We start from the raw sequence: 13846 nt of genomic DNA, 5'->3' as shown, positions 1-13846 counted from the left end.
TGTAAGGGTGTAAAAATGACTTTTAATTTTAAAACCTTGCATACCGTGTAATGTATTATAATATAAAACATGCATACAAACAAAACTGTTTACACTATGAAAGACACTAATGCCAAATGCGTCTCGACCTCGAGAGGTCATCATCAGTGGCAAAAAACAAGTTAATTCATACAATATAAAACAAAAGATTATGGTTTTTAACAGAGCATAAAAGGTATGTACTTTAGAAACCATATTTAAGTAACACCTCACTGGATGTTGGTTGCACAGGAGCTGGTGTATTACATTGGACACTTAGCTATTAGTCCACTGGTCTGATGGCCTTTGTTGGTCTGCAACGAGCCGTGGTTGCGTCGTCTGTGCCTGAGAACTTCCACAAAGCGTGGGCTCACCGTAGACCAACAACTGCCTTCAGACCAGTGACTAATAGCTACGTGCCCAATACAATACACCAGCTCCTGTGCAACCAACATCCAGTGAGGTGTTACTAAATATGGTTTTGTAAAGAACTTACCTCTGTACTCTGTTAAAAACCACAATCTTTTGTTTTGTATTATATGAATTAACTTGTTTTTTTGCCACTGATGAAGACCTCTTGAGGTCGAAACGCGTTTGACATTAGTGTCTTTCATGGTGTAAACAGTTTTGTTTGTATGCATATTTTATATCACTTTTAATAGGTCCAGAATTGGGTCCAAAGTGATAATTAATCTTCTGGTTCTATAAAAGCAGGGACTAAATTGGCCAGCTGAGAAACTACAGACTTACAAGAAAGGTTCTGCTCCATGATAGGGTAGTTTTAAAATTGTATTTGAACGAAAATTAATACAAAAATAAGGTTAATAGGAACAATGGGGGCGGGGGCGGGCAAAGGCAAAGAAACCCTTCGTGCAGCTCAAGAATTAGTTTCAAAGTTGTCACAAGGCACCAAAAATTCAATGTCTCTCGAAACATGATGTTACCATAACTGTGCATCGCACTAAAACGGGTTGTTACTTTACATTTCACGCCTTCAGTTATACGGCTTTCATGTTAATCACGCAACTGCTCCTACGCATGATATCAGCGTCAGATAAAGCAATCTGCAGGAAAGGACGCAAAGAAGATCCATCACTCGATGGCTCCAGTGATAGATCTGACACAGTTGTTTAACAGAGTGTGGTGGAGTGTTACAATTGCGTAACGACACTGCATTGCCGTCAGACTATCAATTTCTTAACGTCAGTACAGCGCAGTTTTCTGCCGGAGGACAGCGAGCTTGCTGTCCGACAGCAGCGATTGGACCAGAGGCACTTGGCCGAAGACTGTCCTCACGTTCTGTTCTACTGAGACGGCAAACCCAATAAGACAGTGGTGTGATTGACTGTCGGCTGAGCGTCCGGAGTAAGATCTTTCTCCATGTCCTGCCTGGCAAGCCGGCCAGTCAGCGACGTCTAATCACTGGTAAAAGCCGCCAAATTTAGTGGTCGTGGGTTCAAACGTCTCTCGAGTTCGCGAGGCTCAATTTAGGAATTATTCGGCCTGTAAGATAATATAATTGACAACCGTAAAGATGTGGACGAGGTATGGGTGCAACGGAAGACTGTTTTGACACTGCTTGGTGATGACACTGGATTTTCGAGTTTCCGGGCGACAGGGGCGAGTTTTTTCATTCTTACGTAACACACACACACATAGGGTGGAGAGAGAGAGAGAGAGAGAGAGAGAGAAGTGAAAGCACAAAACAGTATCTTGTGGTGCAGTATGAGGGAAAGTCATAAAGAACCGGGCCTGTCCCCGCCGGCCACGTCCACAAGAAACAAGTGACCCACTTGCGGCCCTCCTGCGGGCTGCACCCTGTCTCCCTCTTCCTTTTCAGGCGTTCTTTGCAAAATGCGAGCAGAAATTAACGCATGCAGGACTAAGCATGTCTATTTGTCCACATTTTTAAAATCGGGAACTGCCGGACGGATTTTGATTAATTTTGGTATCTTAATTCCATTGAATACTACCCCAACCTCGTACTTTTTAATTTTTTTACAATCGGTAATACCAAATGACAGACACGGACTTGTGAGGTGGGAGCGACACTAGCGCCATTTAACATAACGTCCTGAAAAGATATGTAATATACAAAAACATCCAACATTTATTCAGCTAATGTTTTTGTAGAATGTAAAAAAGAAAAAGCGGTGACTACACAGAATGTACACTTAGCTTTCAGACTGGTGCCAGCAACTGGCGAACAGCGTGAAGTTTTGTACACAGCCGGACCACACACATAGACACATGTTCTGTATTAAATATTGTTGCAACGCGAGATAGAACGGATCTCTGACACTTTGTCCGCCGCTCTTAAGAATAAAATGAGCGAACGCTAAAACTACTGCTCTATTAAAGACGTAAATGCTCCTACACACTTCACTGGCAGCAGAAACAAACACTAATAATTATCAATAAATTATTTAAACTTTCAAACAATTTAAACTTGGCCGAGATTCGGCCATATGACTGGGTCGGAGCTTTGGTAAGTTACGGAAGCCCGGGAGGTCAGAAGATTTAGACGTTCCCACAAACTGCACATGGACTCTCCCGACCAAAGGTACGTTCTTCCGCTTAAGTCGTCGCTAAGCTTAATAGCTTAGCTAAGGAGGGCAAGTAAGTCAGTAAATGAAGACTGAAAGTTTGAATGATACTGAAGAATGCGTGGAGCGGATCACACGTGAACACGGGTTCCATTAAAACAGGTACATTCGTGACTAGTAGTGTGACTGCCACCTTTTACTCAGTGGAGCTACCAGTGTTCTAAGAAAGTGAATTATAAATGTTAACGCATTTGCCTTGCGACGGCAGAAAGCACCTTTGCCCTTCTGACACAACTTTATTTGCGTAGTTCAACCTATCATAAGCTGAAGGACGTTATAGGTCGTGTAGAAACGCACTTCTCTGGATATGCTTGCTTAATGAAATGAAATCTCTCTCATCACTTTTACAAAACGTCGCCCTGATTATTTGTGTCTTTTTTCAACAACGGAAACAAACGACGTCACTAGTTTTTGTCTAAAAAGATACGCACATTAAAGCTTTAAGGGGAAGTCGCCATTTTCACGTTTAGCAAGAAGCTCTAAAACATCATGAGAAGTCATTTTTCCTCTAAATGCTAAACAGAGATTAACCAACTGGAACTGAAAACACAAATACAAGCTACTTGAAGCTACAAACATGGCCTCCAAATTTCGCTTCATTTTTCTAATGAATACCATACACTATATGATTTATCTACGTACACTTCATTCGTTATTCGTTCAATAACGGTGCGTGCAAGATAATGGACCCTTTCTTCTTCCGCGTTGGTCTTCGCTTGTTCAGTAAATATTCTTCCTCAACTTCTTTGTCGTGGGCAGTATAAAGGAGCCTAATTACACTTCCTGCATAATGGAATTAGCATATGGACAATAACAAACGGTTCACAGACTTCATGTTACAACATCGTCTGTTTAAACTTTACGATGCCAATCGTTGTTAAACTTATAAATTTTACTGTTGAAAAGCTTTTTTTGTTAACACTACAGACTCTGCCTTCAGACAAGCAGGGTCAGCGCTTCTAAGCAAGACATGCTCTAACGTGGAAATGGTTAAGATTCGCGAAGCGTAGCAAAATGCGAGATCCAAAATTCAATAGTCTGCAGTCTGTGAGCAGAACATTTTGCGTTAACAGTACCAAGGAGACGTAAAAACCAATAAGTTCTATGATTCTTTTCGACGATACTTCTTACGATCGGATAAAACATGACAGTCATCTTTCATTTTAGAATCTTGTATCTTATGAAAAATAAGACATTAAAGTGTATGAGATGGTGAGTCTAACACGAAGAATAATAATTGACAGAGAAAGTATAAAGAACAATGGAGCAGTGCGATATTTTTTAACAAAGTATCTACACGGTGAGAGATCAGCTTGTGCGCTTGTGTCGGAACCTAAATGTACACACTCATGTTTATTTTGTATATCTCATATCGTGCTACATACACCGCCCATCTCATATTTATTTATTAGATTATCTCATTAATACCTGTTCTCCATAATCCCGTCTCTTCAGCACTCTGTCGAATACAATTTCTTCCGTTAGGATAAGAGACCACGTGCCGTACGCATACAAACCAACGGGTAAAATGAAAGTTAAAAGCGACAAGATACTTCTGTAAACAGTTTACTTCGCGTGCGTGTACGGTCGCCATGGTAACGGACACACAAAAGAAGAGACACGCTGCATTTGAGTGTGTCGAAACGCGACGTCTCGAGCCGGAAGCTTCACTGTGTGTGACAGAGAAAGCCGCAAGGTACTGGACCGGAAGCGATTCCGCGACCATTTAACCAAAACGCAGTAATGAGATTCTGAGGTCTGCTCAGAGGTTGCTGCACACAGCAACGGAATACACACAAAGCAATTTGCATTCAGAAGAAAGCACGCCGGCATTTCATGGATGGTGGTATTTTGGTTTGTGACGCCGTGTAATCTTGTAGGTGGTTACCATCGTCTTCAGGGTAGAACACGGAGGTGATTAGTTACTCCGAAACGTCGATAACCATATACAACACCACACGGAGTCAACGCACACGGGATCATTATCCCAAATTACGTCATCCGATTCAATCCTTAGGCTGACCCCAACAAAAATTACAATTAATACTTTAGTGACCCATTTCTATGCATATTTTTGACTAAACCTCAATCTTTCACATCGATACCTTGTGTGTAAGTTTTACAGACGTTTACATTTGTAATCGTACCGCCTACCTCTGATGCGTGTCGGCTCGTTGACTCTTGTCTCTTTCCTTAAGATCTCATGGATTTGGCCTGTTCCCATTAACAATTAATTCATAAACCATGAATGTTTTAGATATTGGCCCTATCCAGTCACATTCTAATGCCAACAGACAGGACACTGTTAGTGCTTGTAATGGAGTGTTCCGTTACGCATCTTTCAGAATACACGGAGCCCAAAATGTTTCAAGAAGACAGTTACACAGCTGATCAATGTCCACCACCGTACAACAAGAGCCAGTTCAGAACACTATCTTTAGCCAGTCCTATCATTAGAAAGATCCATCTTAAAATATTATCCGCTTTCCAAGCGGTTTCGTCATGAAAATTATCTGTGAATTACTTTTCTCCTGCATTGTAGCTGCGTTACCTGTATAAATCGCCAATTTTGTCGTCATGACTGTCACTCATTTCATGTTCCCGCGCTCTTTGTTTCCAAACCCTGGCGATTTATTTCCTATCTTCCGAATAAGAGACGAGATTCGGACGGTGACAAATCAAAACAACTGTTTCATGTAGTCTACCTCCATTTTTACCGTTTCGGGAAGCGACAGGAGTTCGGCATTTTTAATCTACGAAACTCATCCAACGGATTTTGACGAAGTTTCCTATTGGCGCTATCAAATTTATCGAAAAAATTTAACTGTTATTTTCGCATATTGCACCAAATGCGAAAAGAATTATTTCAGAAATTTTATCTAATACTTTGTTACTTTCTTAATGCTGTTTGATGTGTGGCCTGCAAGCAGATATTTCCACATTTAATTAACAAAACAGCCTTGAAGTGCAAACCATAAAATTAGCCTACAAATTGTCTTGTTCATAAAAATTTTCTTTGGTAAACATGTTAAGATATTCTGTAGCGAATATTTAATGAAATGCCAGGAAAAATAAATTCTGAGGTACAGCCTGTTTGTATTGCAACTGCAAGATACAGGCGAATAAGTATGCAAAACTGCAAAGAACGCATTTGGAAAATAAGCATGAATTGCGCTGCAGGCAGCGGGTCCACAACTTTCCACTTTCGTCGTGACAATGATCTTTCTCCAGTAGGCAGAAGGACACTTGACACGTTCGTGGTCGAAAGCTGAAGACAATGCCACTAACTAAGTTCAGTTTGTTTCCTTCTGAAACCACCGATGGCTTCTGCTACTTTTCTTGCAACTTCTTACTCAACAGAAAGAAAGTGGCTCTGGCTCATTTTAGGGCCAAACCACTATCTTGGTCAGACCGGATAAAAAGACGAAACGGTTCACGTAATTTAGGAGCCCTCACTGGAAATGCGCAACAAAATTAACCAGAACATCGCGATGCGAGAAGTCACATTAAAACCACCGAAAGGGGAAGTAATTGGTTGTATCACACGAACACAACTGAACTTTTACTTCGAAATAAAAACGGTTTCTCGGTCGAGGAGTAATTCGGAAGGAGCGCGTCTGCCGATTTAAGTGGCAAGTTTCACGAGATGTCAGGAAGCACAGACCTAGGATAAACTGAACTGATGTCGCGATACAAGAGTCCCAAATGCGATCCTTGCAAGTTGGCATCCGCCATTACCACTACTCACGCAGTATGAGGACTTGAGGCGCACGTCTCCGGACCCCCATGTCCCGCACAACATCGCATTCCTAACGCAGTTCGGCACACTGGACAAGTGTTCGTGCAGAAATACGGGCGGCTGGCTGGAACACAAACTGGGCGTTGTGTGGGTCAGGTCCGAGAACCCGCTGCTACTCGTCGAGGAAGACGACGACACTCTTCCTTTCCGGGTGGTCCCCCTCTTATCCAAAGGCCGGACCCTCAGAGACCCACCGTTGCTACTGCTGCTGTTACTAAGAGCTCGAGACATTTTCGTCAGTGGCTCCCTGTTACTCATAGTCACCGACAACTTCCTGAGAACTTCCTCGCAAGAAGAATTCCTCTGTAGCGATTCAAGTTTAAGATTATCTTCCGGCATTGCATTTTCTTTGGTCGTGTTTGGGAACTCCCTGAGCACTTCTTGTGACGATTTGTGTGAGCCTTCCGTCGCCTTTCCAGTATTCCGGTCGCAGGTCGTGGCGCTTTGCGGCCACACAGGACGCGGGACGCAGTGGTCAACTTTGCCCTCCGGAATTGGACTCAGCGTGACTGCGCTGGTGCGACGCGTGTAGCCATCGCGCAGGGTCGCGGTCTCCGTCGGTTCCTCCGCCCCGCTCTCTGAGGACGAGTTGTACCTGTGGCTACCATAGCCGGAACTCGCGGATTTGTCAGGGAACTCCGGAGAACCGTGCTGCTGCTGGGTCTTCGGGTCTTCCTCGTCGAAGAGAGGATTCACTCTGTCAACAAAAAAGTATGTAATTTAAAAGTACTGACATGGTTCTGTCGTCGGGTACAATGCGGCCACAGACTGAACCTGGTCACTCAACTGAAATGTTAACAAGGCGTGGATTTTTACCTCCAAGCTCCCTATATGCAACCAGGCATCCACGACACACATCAGGAAAGATGCAGAACTAAACAACCCTAGTACTACCCCAGCATTAATTTAAACAATAAAATGCCTCGACTCGAACGCGGGACTTCACTATCACGGAACACGCAGCGAGGACTGTAATCTAGGAGCGTGTGAGCACCGAGACATTAAGGCGGAAAGAGGCGTGGAGGTATAACTCAAAGCATTACAGACCCAGGCATTTTCTTAAATAACCCGATAACGATCGTTCTGAAGAGAAGGGTGCGAGATTTCAAACCCGCGGACAATTAAAAGGTATCCTTGTGCTGCTAAGCTTTTCCCTGTGCTCCTTATACAAAATGCACGGAATCAAGGCATATGGGGAGGTCGTGGCTGTTTGTCCGTCCACAGCTTTTATCTTCGAAACTACCCGACGGATTTCGATTAAATTTTATATTGTGGGTCTACACGAAACGTTGTTAGCCGAATTTAAATTCAGCCCATTAGCCCATTTAAAGCATATCGACAAAATAAGAGACTTTTCCCCGCGTGGTTAATGTTTTAATAGATAAATGCAAGGGAATGTAATTTCTGGCTCTCGTCTGTGTGATTATGTTTACAGCAGATTTATTATAGCTGCAATATAAATACGTAAAGTAGGCCTATTGCAGGCTGCATTTTGTGGGAGGCCCACACCTCGAAGAAACATTTGAATTACACAACGCTCAATGCGAAACGATCAACAGCTGGAGTTGCCCAAGGCAACGAGAACCGAATGGCACCGCCTGGTCAGAATGCTATTCCTCTCTCATTATATAAGCGAAATCGTGTAACTGTCTCTAGCCTTCAAAGCAAATTGCAGGCTGAGAGGCGCGCGCCACAGAGACCCTGCAGTTCGAATTGCGCGTAAATAATCCCAATATAACCCAAGTTAAATTCGAAGTCCCCACAACATTTCGGTCTCCTCCACGTGTTCCTTTCCTTGTCCACTAACAAAATATTCGTGAGAGTCATTATATATTTTCTCAAAATAATGATAAGCTGGATGTTAAAAATACAGCTCGATTACTCAGGTTACGTAACGACGTTGTATCAACTGACCTGCTGACTGCGTAGATCTCCAGTGGCCGGTCCACCTTGTGCGCGCAGATCGTGGCCAGGGGGTCGTCAGTTACAATCTCGGTGGGGGCAGCACAAGCGGTCTGACGTGAAGAGGCTCCTGCCAGCAGCCACTTGAGCATCCTTCCCCCGCTCAGTCCAGCTTCACCTCATCCTGCCCGGCTCCTGCAACAAACTGCTAACTGGAATAGAACTCGGTGCAGATGAGATGGGGTCCGCAGTGGCCGCGCGGTCTGAGGCGTGGGCCTTGTGCCGCTTGGTCGCTGGGACCGTGGGTTCGAATCCCACTCAAGCCATGGATGTTTGTCCGCGTTCTTCTGTGTTGTGTACAGGTAGAGGCCTTGCGACGGGCCGATCCTTCGTCCAAGGAGTCCTACCGAATGTCTATAGATCAAGCCAAAGAAAATTTGGGACCCGCAATGCTCAGGCACTTGAAGAACGGGTCGTTCCCAGTATCCAGCAGATCAGATATAAAAAAGAGGATCCTCAGCTGACTGGCTGTAGACGATCAGACAGAACAAGGCACTTGGAGACGCTGAAACTTTACTGAGCATAGACAGGTGACCTAATGACGTGAATTATATGGTACATCCACAAAACGAAGAGCAGGTAGCCTACCTAAATCATTTGGGACCAGGACGTCAATGATCTCGTCATGTCGTCGTGACTCGTCATGGGTCCAAGACACGGTGGCGAAAAGCTGTTGTTTGAAAATTTTCCGATGTAAGACTTCGGTGGGAGGAGGGAAAGTTTCATAATAGACGAACCAGCTGCAGTCAGTACAGAGCGTTCTGTCGCAACTCAACGACTTGCTTCGAGATTTTTCCTAATGCTCGGTGACACCCAAAATCACTTCACGATACCTGATTTATAACGGGAGACTGATTGTTTGGAAACTGAAGGCTTCTGTTCTGAGTTTGAATTAAATAATTTTTCATTCCATCAGTGTCCGCCCCGGCACAATACAAAGTTAAGTCTCCTAGCTACAGGACTGCGCTTTAATGTACGGAACCACGAGTTGGTTTGTCACATTCACGGCAGTAAGAAGAAAATGCGACCCTCCGGACAAATAAACGGGGTCGTTGGGAAAATTAAGTTGAGTTGTATGTTTCTACTGGACACCAGATATTGTTAGGTTCGCTGAACATACGTGGATGGGATGCGTTGAGCATGGAAATGCATACGAAATGTTAGCCGAAAACCTCCATAGGAAGAGGTCACGTGGGCGTATATGTGAGGATAATATTAAGCCGGATCTTACGTTACCGAAATTGAGTGTGCATGTTTAGACTGGATTCATCTCGTTCAGGACAGCATCCACTGGCGGAGTGTCGTGAACATTGTAATGAACCTTCGAGTTCCATAAAAGGCGGGGGTATTTCATGATATGTTATAAAGACGTCTGTATATGTCTTAATTTTATCAAATAAAAGAATACTCAAACATTAGCACTGGAAGTCAAAGCACTGGTTTCTTTGAGATTGACAATTTTTTATCTGAAACTTTTTTCCCGATAAGACAGAGATTTATCGAAATACCAATAAGATAACATCTGATACTGCGCAGTATAACAAACCGTAGTCCGCTGGTTGTGCGGGATTCACTTTCACCGTGCGCCACATGTCAAGGCCGGCCAATGGCCACCCGAGTGCTCCCTCCGTGTACTTCATGGCTAAGCGTAATTAATGATTTCTCGTACTGACATTTATCTGAAACATTCTCCTGTGTAGTTTCTAGCCTACTTTACAAAACAACAATAAACAGGTCTAGATGAAATCCAAAGAACACATTTGTAAAACACTCCTACTTATAAGACATTGTGGCATTATGAAGCTGTGTTGAGGCAGGCAGTTCTGTGGCGACTCGGATTTCATGCTGTGAGTTGCGGTTGGGTCGCGGATGACAAAAGACAACTGCAAAGGAGTGATGGTGCTGCGGGCCACAGAAGGGTTGTTAATAGATTGCTGAAGACAACCGATAATTCTGCTTCATTGAATAACTGTTTTATGCACTACTAATGTTCCTCTAATGTTACAGACCTACTGAAAGAACCAAAGCCATTAATTACGTCATATGTAGCTAAGTGAACAACTGACATTTTTAAGCACTTTGTTCAGAGACTGGAGGTAGTCCGACACATATGAAGTTGGTTGTTTGCCACGAGACACAAAGTATTTAAAAGAAATATGCGAACTCACAAATGAGATCGACACATTCTGGTCGAGAAAGTCTGATCTGCACTGACAGGTGCTCAATAAAAGTTGGAACGTAACTAACAATTTCTCGGCCCTAAATGAACTTGATATGAAACTGAGGCAGAATCATTAATATATTTCACCGCACGGAACAAGTCCAAGGATTCCAAAACGCGTTACGTTCTAGAAAGCAAGACTTAAAAGTAATAGGTCAAGCTTCTGTATTTTCCAAATAGTATCGCAACATTTTGAGAGAAATGAAGACGAGTTGCTTGAAATAAAATCTTGCTTTTTCTGAAAGTTTCATTCATTACTTTCCAGAAGATCTCCCTCGGTGGACTATGGTTAGCGTGCTCGCCACTGGACCCAAGGTTCGCGGGTTCAATCCCGGCCGAGGTCGATGGATTTTAAGGGTAATAAAAATCCGTAGCACAGCTTCTTTCGTCGATTCACGGCATGTAAAAGAGCATGAATGAGATGTTTCGTAAGCAAAATTCAGCTGCCATTTCTCACCCAAGTCTACTGATTAACTTCTAGCTGGCTCTGGCAGTCAAATCGGAATTGAGTAGAAATTGTGCAGAGTCAGTAGGCTGGTCACTCACTACTCATAAATGCACACTTCAAAGACCAAGAAACCTCCGAAAAGGAGGTGACCAAAACCCACAACCGGGTTGTAGAGCCAAGATACAACAACAACTTTCCAGAAGAGACACTGTAAAATTTGGAAGGTTAACGGTTGAATTTAAGGCCCTCTGCTTTATGAAAATTCGGAATTAATTACTTAATAGCTCCTGAATTCTAGTGACTCCGTTCACTTCGGCGTTTTTTTTTTTTGTGTGTGACAACGAATACCGAATGACGTAACACGTAGCCGTAGTGCGCGGTCCGAAAGTGGCTCAGACGCGTTGTTATGTAAGAAGACTCAGCTGGAATGTTAGATAATGCGCGGTTAAACCAGTGATTTGCGTTTATTAGAAGCGCTTATAATTGATCGCCACTCGACTACTGTCACCTGCCGGCAGCATTCCAGAGCTGATTTGGTCTGCATCAATCACATGGGGGCGGCGACCAAGTGTGTTGCACAACTTGTCCAGCGACTTAAATACTAGTTCCTAGTCTATCGGTACGCAGGTATTTTAAATGTGGCTCAAAACAAAAGCAAAGGAAAACAGGGCTCAGCGTATGCGAGGCACTTCGCACTGAAATTTACAGATCTGTAAACACTACAAGGAAGAAACCGGTCAAACCTCCGCGCTTTATACCACTTTCTGTTGTATTTGTAAAAATTAACACAAAGTCCAACGACGGACGCAAAAAACGCCCATTTCGAAAAGTTGAGTCCCGCCGTTTGCTAGAACTGACAGGTACGTCGTGCGTGGTTGTGTATTTAACGACGCTGCCAAAAGCCCAGACTATATATACCGTCCAATAACGATCAATAATATGAATCGAGAAGGGTATGGAAGGGAGCGGACGTGTTCTTATTCAAGGTGCTATGCTGGTACTGAGGAAAATCATGAAAACACTTTCATGACAGCCTGTCTGCGGGTACAGACACGAACGCGGGACCTTCGAAATATGCTTCTCTGTTTGCGTAATCTGTCATCCAATCGATTCATCTCGATGACTACTGAAGGAGCACGACATGTTTCGTGGGTTCCTGTCACAACGGCATGGCGCGTCCTCAGGTTGCGGATGGAGTAACAGCCTCCTGTTATGGAGGTTAGCTACGAATATATCGAATAAGCAGTCGTCGACAGCTGATAAGGGGTGGTCCTCCAGCTTGGGGGTTGGGCGTGAGGCTAACAACCTTTTATCATAAAACATGTATTGTTACGAAAAAGTTAACAAAACCTCGGACCAGGAAGGACTCTTTGGCACTATCATTCCAATAGAAAATATGAGATTTGTAACGTGGAATGTTAGGAGTCTCTACAGGGCAGAGGCACTGAAATCAGAAAGTAGGTGATTACAGAATTATAAGTTAGACTTAGTGGCAGTACAGGAGGTGTGATGGGAGGGGGGGGGGACCCGATCCAAATGGAAAATTTCACTTTTTTCTATGGAAAGGGAATGATAATCATCAGTTAGGGACAGGTTTCTTTGTCCGTAGCAGAATTAGGGTAGCAGTTAAGAGAGTATAAGTTGTTAGTGACAGGTTGACTTACGTAATTTTGTAAGGATGTTGGTGCAATATTATTTTCCTTAATGTTCATGCCCCAACTGAGGACAAAAGCGATTATATCAAGGATAGCTTTTATGAAGAATTGGAATTAGCATTTGATACATTTGGCAAGTATCACATGAAAATTCTGCTAGGAGATTTCAATAGAAAAATTGGAAGGGAGAACCCACAATAAGTAACGAGAGTCTCCATGCACTTAGTAATAATAACGGTGTTAGAGCAATAAACTTTGCTACGTAAAAATTTAATTGTAAAATGTACAAAATGTCCACATCGCGATATTTATATATACACTTGGACTTCTCCAGATGGGAGCACACAATCAAATAGATCATGTTTTATTAGATATTAGAAGGCACACAAGTATAATTGATGTGAGGTCATTCAGAGGAGCAAATTGTGACACTGACCATTAACTGGTACTGGCAAAAGTGAGGGAGAGGCTGTCGGTAAGCAGACGAACTAAATACAATTTCGACACTGAAAGATCTGATTTGAAAAAAATAAGTGAGGGAGACGTAAAGGAGTAAGATCAAGTTGAAATTTCTAACAGGTTGCAAATTTTATAGACAGATAAAGATGGTGAAAGTGTGGATATCAACAGGGAGTGAGAAAGTGTCAGAGACTGTATCAAAATTTCAGCCAAAGGGAAACTAGGATACTACAGGAGAAAGCAAAATAAACCTTGGTTTGTTGAAGAATGTTCCAAATTAACAGATCGACGGAAGCAAACAAAATTTCAATGTTGCAGGACCCAAACAAAACAAATGCGGATAATCTATGTAACGTGAGACGTAAAGACAGTAAAACCTTTATGAATAAGAAAAAGGGAATATCTGAGAGGCAAAATTATTGAGATTGAGACAAAAAGTAAAGAAAAAAATATTAGAGTTTTGTACAGAGGCATAAATGATTTTAAGATAGGATACCAACCTCAGACTAATTTGGTAAAGGACGATATGGCAATTTGCTTGCAGATCCAATAAAAATTGTGAATAGGTGGAAAAGTTTCTTTAGCGAGCTCCTAAATGTTCATGAGACTGGTGATATTAGACAGATTAAAATGCATACAGCTGAACCTAGTTTAGATGAAGTGGAACTAGCCATTGGA

General features: G+C 42.9%; 1 protein-coding gene across 4 annotated transcripts in view; it reads right to left on the bottom strand.

The window, feature by feature from the left end:
- Positions 1-13846, bottom strand: part of LOC110829751 (uncharacterized) — a 30628-nt gene that overhangs the window by 2316 nt on the left and 14466 nt on the right. For 3 of the 4 annotated variants that reach the window (XR_015533942.1, XM_022063797.2, XM_022063800.2), the window contains exons 2-3: positions 8338-8530; positions 6373-7120 (exon numbers count right to left, since the gene is read on the bottom strand). Coding sequence is in view for 3 of the 4 variants with exons in the window: in XM_022063797.2 (XP_021919489.2) it covers positions 6373-7120; positions 8338-8477 (888 nt within the window). In the remaining variant the exon portion in view is untranslated. The remainder of the gene's footprint in view (positions 1-6372; positions 7121-8337; positions 8531-13846) is intronic. The other variant, XM_022063799.2, reaches the window with a different exon arrangement.

This window comes from Zootermopsis nevadensis, unplaced genomic scaffold (genome assembly GCF_977971745.1).
Source record: "Zootermopsis nevadensis isolate Lab colony 2312 unplaced genomic scaffold, Znev_1.0 Znev_ptg000007l, whole genome shotgun sequence".
NCBI lineage: Eukaryota > Metazoa > Arthropoda > Insecta > Blattodea > Termopsidae > Zootermopsis > Zootermopsis nevadensis.
Note: the sequence above shows the minus strand (reverse complement) of the source record. Positions and strands in the feature narration are given on the sequence as shown.